The following is a 10,332-nucleotide window of genomic DNA, read 5'->3' on the forward strand; positions in this document are numbered from 1 at the left end:
CGACCAAAGGCAATCTGGATAATAAAGGTAATAAGCAAAAAAATATATGTTTTTATATATAGTATGCTTGTAACCAAATTACATCAGACTGTTTCACAAACACTTTATCATGAATAGTTCAGCTGCAGCAGTGTCTGACTGATGCTCCAAGTATACCATGTTGTTTATTAGATAACTATATTTTATTCCATGATCTATTTAAGGGTTGAAAATTTAATCAAAATAAGAAATAAATGTCTGCCGGACTTATAGTTTGCTAAGATAATTATTATTTGTGTATATACAAAACTTTTTAAAAACTCTAGAAACTTGATCCTTATGAACGGAGTACAGATAAACGAAGTTCTACTGTAACTAATAAAGTAATGTAAGTTAACTAATGCTTACAAGTAAAGCAACCAACATATAATACAATTCATTCCGCACTCAAGTTTCACCATACACAACATAAAGAATAGTTACTGCAAGCAGTAAAAAATAACAGTAAATAACAATCAACAGATTTAGATTTTATTTTAAATCGTTTGATTTTGCAATTTAAGATTAAAACTCCATAGTAGAGCTTATAAAATTTTATACATCAAATTTTAATTAATACATAATAAAAAGGCAAAAAATATTATTTTTCTAACAATTCAGTTCAGAAATATGTATAAAACAAATACATAGTATGTATATTGCATATCTTATATATATACAGTAGGTTCTTCTTCATTATAGGTACGTTACGGTGCAATTTTAATCTTTAGGATTATTTTTCATTTCACTTATTTTGTCGCCATGTTTGTCCAATGTTACATATAAATTATTTACTTGGTCATACCGTATATTCTTTTGTGTGTAACAAGCCTTGAAACATGACTAACAGTTCCATTAAAACGAAAAGTAATTCCCTAAATAATTAAATGAACCATTTAAAAGTAATACAGTGTAATCCCGTTAAAAGTAAAAGATTCGTTTGAACCAAAAAAATCTTCAGTCCTGATTTAATTTTTACCACATTTCTTGAAATCTATTACAAGGAACAAAATTTTCAGTCCCTTGGGGGTTTGTCTTAACGAGATTTCACTGCATAACTCTTGAAGTAAAAGAAACAAGCTATAACATGCAAAATCCCATTAAAATAACTCATCAAATCATCTTTAAATGATAATAATCAGCTAAATAAATATGACAAGCCATAAATAAACATTAAAAGTTCCATTGATATGTAAAAATTAGGAAAAGAGGGTCAAGCATGGCAACAAAGTAAATGTAATTTTTCAGTTTTAGCCAAGGCTGAAAGCAAACAAGTTGCCAAGCCAAATGACTTACCAATAACGGAGAAGTAACAAATATTTTTTAACAAAAAAGCAAATGCCTTTTTCAAATCTGATGAATATAAATTCAACTTTATTCATGAACTTTTTTAACATGACTCGTCAGAAGTGATTTACGAACAAAACTGGAATCACATTTTTTACATTTATGCAACAATGCAGTACTGTCATGAGACATTTTATGAACATCCAGATTGAACCTTTCAAGAAACGTTTCACCACATTGATCGCAAACATAATCCTCTATCTCAATTGGATGACATACTTGCTTGTGCCTTATCAAAATATTTTCTGTTTTAAAGCACTTTTCACAGTGCTCACAATCAAACACTTCCATTACTTCCTTTTCTTTCGTAATTTTACTCTTCTTGACAGTTTTATTAGGTAATAAACCATCAGATTCTTTTTTAGCATGTAGTGAATTGCTCTTTGCTCCAGAACTACTTTTACGCATGGTTTCAGTTTCTGAGATATTATCGCTGGGATTCAATTTTGCTTCGTTGGAAGTGTTAGGTTTTGACGGCTCAGGCAGAGTATCAACATCTGTATTTGAAGTTTTATCAGGGTTTGGGTTATGTTTGTTTGACATACAGTCAGTAAGCACTAGCTTCATTTTAGTAGTATAAGAGCTTTCAAATTTTTTAACTTCATCATGAACTGCAATATGATTTTCCAATTCTTTCTTATACCTGAATGTTTGTGGGCAAATATTACATTTGATCTTTCTTCCTCTTAAGTGTGTCTTTTCATGTATTTTAAGATGATCTCTCCGCGAATATTCACGTCCACACTTTGAACACTTATGTTGTTTAAAGTTTAAGTGGATACTTTTCATGTGGCGGCTAACATTAGCAGAATTGCAGAACGATACCCCACAAATGAGGCATACATATTTGGGCACTTGAATACCATGCGATTTGAAGTGCTCTTTCAGATGTTTTTCGCTAGGAAACACTTCGGCACAGAATTCACAACTGAGCTTTTTCCGTTTTCCATGAGTGAAGCTGTGAATATTTAGCGAATTTATGCTTTTAAATTTCATATCGCAGACTTTGCAACAATAGGCTGTTTTCTGTGCATGAACTTGCGCACAATGTTTCTGGAGGCTTGATTGCGACAGAAATAATTTTGGACATCTTTTACATTTAATCTTGTTTTTATTGTGTGACTGAACATGCTTCAACATCATTGAATTATCCAAGACTTTCTTGAAACACAAATGACATTGGTCCACCCTGAGGCCTATATGAGCTGTTCCAAAATGTTTCTCAAGGAAAGCTTTTTTGGAAAATTTTCTATGACACACATGACAGACTTCTAGGTTTTTGTGAGTCAACTGCATTTTTTCTCCTTTGTGCCATGCAATGTGTTCAATCACCTCCGAATAGTCTGTGAATTGCATAGAACACAAATGACATTGATTCAATTTCAATTTCTTGTGCTTGGTTGCAAAATGATGCGAAAAATCACTTTCTTGTAGAGTTTCATTACATACATAACAAATACACAGCTTTTTCTCAGCAGAATTAGTTGAGGAAGTATCACCACCCATTATATCATCAATTAGTGAGTCTTGATTAACGTAATGAATAGCAGGTTTCATGGTGCAATTATCATCTGCTTTATGAGTGGCCGAATGCTTTTGTAATTGAAAATTACGAACAAATCTTTTGTCGCATATAGTGCACTGAAAAGGCTTAATCCCAAGATGATTTCTCATGTGTCTGGTACGATCCGATTTATGCACAAATCTCCGACTACAAATTTCACACACAAAGGTTTTATTTCCAACATGAGCATCTAAGTGCCGCTTTAAATCATTTTTCAGAAAAAATCTCTTTTCACACACAGTACAAACAAACTTACGCTTGGGATCATGAAACTGCATCACATGCTCTGTAAGGCGCTCCTGGGGGAAACAAAGTCCACACACTTTACATGATAAAATTGGCCGCTGGTGCAGTGATAAGTGCTTTTTTAAATACGATGACCGCGTAAAGTTTTTACCACAAACATTACAAATTAACTCTTTATTTTTAGCATGATCAGCAAGGTGTTTGTTCAACTGCATAATATTCTTAAAATATTTTCCACAAAGTTCACAGCTCAAAATTTTAGGATCATCTTGTTCCTGTAAATCTAATCTTAGCAATTCTATTACAGGAGACTTTGAGAAGTCCAAATCTGTTTCAAAATTTTCGGCACCACAGTTTCCAGATACATCGTTTTCCTCAAGATCAGCATCTTCTTTGGATTGTGGAAGAGCATAATGCGATGCGCTATGGTTTAACAACTGATCGTAATTTTCGAAATATTCGTTGCACACAGAGCAAACTGTTGTTTCACCGAATGCGAACTTGTCTAAAGAATCACTGACATCTACCGCGGCTTCTGCTATACTATGATATAAATCATGAACCTTCAGCTGGTTTAATTCACTAAAATGTTCGTCGCACAACGAACACTTAAAATCTGTCCCTTCGTGAAGTCGACAGTGCATGTACAGATCATTTTCTTTCAAAAATGTTTCTTCACAATGTTCACATTTAAAACGATTAGTTTGCGGAATGTTTAGCTCCTGTTCAACTAAGTCAAAGTCGTTATCCATCACATCAAATAGTTAGAAGAGATTACAAGGAGCTTGCAAGAAGAAAAGCAATTTTTGTAAGATTTATTGCTAGAAATGTTTGACAAGTTAAAAATGCAATTAATTCATCTGATTGGCAAATAATAAAAATTAAATTGACCTGGTTCATGTAATTACTTACAAATTTAGTTGTAATAAACATCAACATCAACAACCCGCTTTTTAGAAAATTCAACGGTTTGCAGTTACAAAACATTCACTGAACGCTGGTATGAAACGGAGGTTGCGTTCGCATACCGCAACCGGTAGATGTGGATTGGATGACCACATGACAGATAATGACATCCCCGTTCACTAACGGGTTGTTTACCAAAAAGTGCTAATAAAAATAGGCTTCGGCCCCTCCTAAAACACATTTCTGTATATGGTCCTGAGTCAACCAGCAGTTTTTTAATGTTCTTAGGTAAAAAACAAAAATAAAGTTAAATTATATGCATAGATTTAGAAGTCATGAACGAGAAAAAAATGATTTAGGTATCAGTGAAATATACGAATTTCGTCCAAAATGTTAAAAAAGTTTTTCTTTTAATTGAAGAAACAGATGGTTATATTTCAGACACGTAGAGATAATGGGTGGAAATTGGAAACAGTCGAACATTGTTTGGAAAAGAAAAGCTAAAAGAGAGTTGCCCACAACATTTTTATTCAAAGTAAATAAAAACAAAAATAGGGACGTAGCCAAGGAAGGACTTCCCGAACCTAATCCCTTTGTTTTCATGCCATCAAAGGTAGCCTAAAATCGAGTTTTTACAACTTCAATTTCGGAATCCATCTGTCCCTGTCTTCAAAGGTGGCCTATAATTTCGCTTCTAAGTCTTCCATTTCAAAATTTCTGATTGAAGTGCATCCAAAAACTCATTCAGAATCCAATTAATTTTCATTTTTGAAGCTTCAGTTTAAAAAACTCTTGGGGAAGAGCATATGAATTATGTTCCTTTCCCTAACGTTACAACGATTGCCTAATTATATTATTTAAAACTTCATTTTCGAAAATTTATTTGAATTTATTATTTTCGAATTATTTCGAACTCTTTAACATCATCAAAGTGTCTAAAGTTTAGTTTTTGAACATCAAATTCAAAAAATATCCAGGAAAGAATATCGAATCCTATCCCTACGCCAGTAGTCATCAAAGATGGCGTACACGATTAGAAATTACAATTTCGAAATATTTCCTTTAAAATCCAGGGGAAAGTTCTGAACTCCATTTCTTGCCTACAATTGTGTCGTTCATTGTAAAAGTGTTCTCACGCCATATTTTCAAAAAGCGTATTTATTTTCTTAATGCTAGTCCTGACAAAAAATATCAATAGGCCCAAGGTCATACAATTTCTTGGGGCTCCTTAAACTGAAACTTTATAATTTTAGCTATTGACTGAAATAATATTTGCCATTTGGGGATTCTAAATAGGGGGCCCTAGACCAAGGCCAAATCAGCCTATTCAGTAATCAGGCCCCGTATAAATAGCCTCCCATTTAGTTATATCGTTTAGCGTAAATGCAAAGCTAACCACTTTTCGAAAGATAAATTTATGACTTGAGTAGCTGTACATTTGTATTTTTTCTTAAGGAAAAATTTGAAAAGGGCTTTACATCATACGGTATAGTAAAGTTGGTTACAAGGAAATGCATTACTTTTACAATGAACAAATGAACGACACAATTCTAAAGATTTCAATTGAAAAAAAAAAAAAAAAAAATCAGAGAAAGCGTTCCCGAACCATCTCTCTCCCCAAATCTTCCAAGATCATCTTAAGATACGTTTTTTGGATCGTAAATATCGAAAAATACCTTGGGGACAGTGACGCAACCAGATGGGTGGAAGGGCTACAAGTCCCGTGCCCACACCAGAATGCTGAGTTGAATGTTTTTTCAAAAATATTTTTCCTCACTGAAAAGAATAAAAGAACATGTCTTGGGAAATCTAAGTTATTTTAGTAAGAAAAAAAATAAAGACTGTTTGGAAAAAATTGTTAAGTCTTTCAAAAATGCATTTTTTAATAGAAAATTCAAAGTACCCAGCGTTCCTTTCCCTCTTCTTTCTTACCCCCCCCCCCCCCCGCCCCCGTATTTTAACTTTTCTTTTTCGTCCGAAAAAAAAATGTAGCACTCCCCAAAGCCCCCCACCCTTCTTGAATTATTACAGATCACGGAAATTTTGTTTTCAGGATTTCAATTTAGCAAAAACGAATATTTTGTCTTCCAACAACATCGAGGATCATATAAAGCTCTGTTTCTAGAGCTTTAATTTTGAAAGATTTCAGAGACCCTAACGCGTTAACAAATATGATCTACAACCTACAACCGCTTCGTTCATTTCGAAAAATTTCGGAATAGAGGACCCGAATCCGTCTCTCTAATATCACCAAAGCGCTTCGAAAATTGAGTTTTGAAAGCTACAATTTCGAAAAATTTAAGAAGACTTCTGAAGTCTTATATATATATATATATATATATATATATATATATATATATATATATATATATATATATATATATATATATATATATATATATATATATATATATATATATATATATAATATATATATATATAATATATATATATATATATATATATATATATAAATCTCGTGTCACGATGTTTGTTCGGGGTAAACTCCGAAACTACTCAACCGATTTTTATCAAATTTCATACGTATCTGTAATTTGGTCCAACTGAAAAGATAGGATGGTTTTTATAATTTTTTATAGCAAATAAAATGTTTGTAATACATTAATAATGTGCATTGATTGTCTGGTTTTGTAAATTCTTACTAGATGGCGCTATAAGTTAATTCATCCTCAAATATTTTATTCTTCTGTTGATTAAAATTTACAAATCATACTACTATGTCACGGATAGTGATGGTTATTAACAATATCGCCGTAGAAAGGAGGAGTATAGAGGCCACACTTTTCAATCTAAATGTCATTCTAAAAATTAACTTGAAATTGATAAGCAGTGGGTAGTTCCATACTCACCACTGCTTTTAAAAACGTATGAGGTTCATATAAATGTCGAGTTTTGCGGTTTGGTGAATTACAACTACTTTGTCAAATACGTTATTAAAGGTCTTTATTCGGTCGCATGTGAGGCACAAAATATGGACGAAATAACACAGTGAGCGATGAGTGGATATATAAGCAGCAACGAAGCCATCTGTCATAATTTAGATTCCCCATATACGAAAGAGACCCTTATGAGCAGCATCTTGCAGTACATCTTGAAAACGGTCAACGAGTATATTTTACCGAAGATATTTTCTATTAAGAGCACTTGATCCACCAAAAACGATCCTGTTTTTTTTTTTTTTTTTTTTTTTTTACATTTTATAAATGCTAATGTATGTCCCGATTCTCAGAAATAAAATTAGTAACCAATGTTTCACGCTGTTTTACATGTACTGTAAAAAAATCCGCAATGTCACTGATTATTTCCTTGGAACATGTTTTAATTTCACAGGTCCTCAACAATTTTAGTTGGAAATCAAGTATCTGGGTCAAAAAGTTTCCTGAAATGCTACAAACGTCATGAATTCAGAATTCTCACTGTTACGAAAAGTATTTTTTAGCTCCCAGTTTAAAGATTAACTGAGCGTATTTATTAAGTGTATTCGCTTCAGGTAAACTAATTCCGGCCGCATTAAAGCTCCGAGAAAGAGAGAAAGAGTGAATGAACCTCTATATTCCGTAGCTTTGCAGGAATCGCATACTACATTCACAATTCTTGCAGCATTAGTCTTGGAGCTTTCTTGGAAAAATAGAGAGGTGTCAAACTTTGTGTTTAACTTACCAACATTTCTTCTGAAGATCCAGCGACACGAATGGCTTTTAGCCTGGAATAGTACTGAATTTTTCGAAAAGATTCCAAGAAATTTTCAGTTATTTTCAGAGGGTTAAAGAATTTTAGTGATGAATTGACTTCAATACCTTCGTCATGAACTGTCCAGATTGACGTGACTCCCAATAGGAGCAAGTGAGTCTCTGGATTCCGTAACTTTCCAAGAGTAACAAGCAAGAAGAAGTCTTTAAGCACACTTGCAAGTCTTTCCTAGCAGAGGCTATGATTGCGATAATGCTTTTGGTACTTTCTTGGTGAGTCGAAAAATGTGCCAAGCTATTACTTTTAATCCTACTTCAATTCTCTATTAAGGTTTCAGAGAAATGATGGTCTCAAATAGTTCGGATAGGTCTCAATAGGTTTCGGAATTCTTCAGAAAGACTTCAGGATAGTTTTAGGAAGGTTTCTGACTTTTAGTGGGATACGTTTCTTTTTTTTTTTGCAAGATATGTTACTGGCAGAAATTAGGCGTATTCGCTGCCCATTATTTTTCAGGACGTTCCTTAATTGTTTTTCCAGTGTTTAATAAAATCAAAAAAATTACGGCAGCCACGCAAACAAAAAATACAAAAATAATCAATCTCGGGCATAAGTAAAAAAATAAAGCCAAGACATTGAGACCAAAACCCCATCCAAAACAAAACTGTGCATCCAAAACAAAATGAATGTTGTTTTCGCATTTGTTTTCTTTTAACATTACCGAACAGACGGAAATATTTGCGGACCGTTAATTGTCGAGTGTTTAATACATATATCACGATAAATTTCGCGAATTGTAATTATTGGTAGCACACAATCCTTGGGAGTTGCATTTTCTAATGCACGTTTTGCATAACGAGTGCAATTACGAGTATTCGTCAACTGTTTAAGATAATTTTTACGACATAACATCCAACTCAATCATCATTTCTGTGGGGAAACTGTTTAAATTTTATGCTTGAAGATGTACTCCATAGAGTTAAACAAACACACCGAAGTCCAAATCTAGATTTTACACCAAAAATGTATAATTAAGCTTTAGTGTTAATTGAAGATTTATGCATTTAAATTTCAAATTTGGTTTTTAGTCATTATGGTGTGATATCACCTGATCGATTGGTCACCTACTTAGTTGACGCTGATTTGCAACGAGAAAAAACAGCGAAATGACGCTGTCTTAGCTACGATTATTGTGAATAATGAGCCATTACTGACAGCTGAAAAAAAAACCATAATCAGATTTTTCTGACCGTTGATGCTGTACAAGGCTATACAGTTGTCGATGAAAACAAAGCCGTGAACATTTCAATTGAATTTTTAAATTCTCTGGTAATGCCAGTAATGCCACTAGACGGTTTCAGGTTGAAAACTGGTTCACCAATTATTCTTTTTCACAGTTTAAACCCAACTAGATTATTTAAAGGTACACGTTTATTCATCAAAGTTTCAACAAGCTTGACGGAAAAGTTTAAAGGAGAAATTTTTGTGTTGCCTCGTAAGCCATTAATAGCGTCATAATTTTCAAACACATTTAAAAGGCTTCAATTTCCGATTTGTTTAGCTTTTGAAAAGACTATAAATAGATCTCAAGACCAGACAATGTCTACTTTCGATTTGGTCTTAAAACATACATGTTTCTCTCAGGGGGAACTATTTATCGCCTACTTGCAAGTGGGAAAGTTATATCTATTCAGGTTAGCAAAAGACAGGTTAAGCAATAATATTGTGCATAACTCAGTGATTAGATAATTTTCAGTTTTCAAATAATAGAAACAATAAATAGAAGACAATGTTGTGTATCTCATTTATAAAATTTAATTTTTATATGTTTTTAATTTAGTTAATGCATTTTGTAAAGAAGTTATTGATTACAAACTATAGAGAAATCTGAGATAAATAAAAATGTAGTGTACATTCTAAAAGTGTATGTTGGTTTATGCTTAATTTCTACGGTCCGATATTTTACAATCAGTTTTGATATTTACTATCACTTTCAAGTTTTCTTGCTTTTATTTTTGGTCGAAGTTATGCTTGCAAAATTTACTAAGGGTAAGTAGAGTGCTTTTACCATTAAAAATTTAGTTACTACTTACTCAATTCAATAAGTACTTAATTCAGCCGAACACGCCCATTATCAATCTCATATGTTTTAAAAATGACTAGACTATTTTATGCTTTACTAAAACTATTAACTAGATTCTATCAAAATATTAAGTAAAAGAATATTTTAATCCAACTACTTCGCCACAGCAAAGCGTGGCTGGGTCAGCTAGTATATATATATATATAAAGAACGTCTAGACATCCAGACGACGTCGACAATCTCTCTTCTTTTAATATCATCGAAAATTGTTAGCAATTGTGTTTTTGAAAGTTCAATTTCTAACTATTGGAGATGGAGGTAACTCGATCGGGGATAGCTTCTAAGCCCCATTACTTACCTTAGCGTTAACAAATAAAATCTACACACACAATCGTTTTTTTAGAAACATAAATTTCAAAGAATTTCCAATTCCAAGATCTTTTTCACACCTCAATGGTAG

General features: G+C 32.8%; 1 protein-coding gene across 1 annotated transcript; it reads right to left on the minus strand.

The window, feature by feature from the left end:
• Nucleotides 1-375: 375 nt before the first annotated feature.
• LOC129226404 (zinc finger protein 85-like) lies at nucleotides 376-2,361 on the minus strand. Its single transcript, XM_054861004.1, has one exon. It carries the CDS (start codon nucleotides 2,359-2,361, stop codon nucleotides 1,393-1,395), a length of 969 nt encoding a protein of 322 aa, XP_054716979.1. The 3' UTR covers nucleotides 376-1,392.
• Between the last annotated feature and the right edge of the window lie 7,971 nt (nucleotides 2,362-10,332).

The sequence above is a fragment of the Uloborus diversus genome, chromosome 7 (assembly GCF_026930045.1).
Source record: "Uloborus diversus isolate 005 chromosome 7, Udiv.v.3.1, whole genome shotgun sequence".
Classification (NCBI taxonomy): domain Eukaryota; kingdom Metazoa; phylum Arthropoda; class Arachnida; order Araneae; family Uloboridae; genus Uloborus; species Uloborus diversus.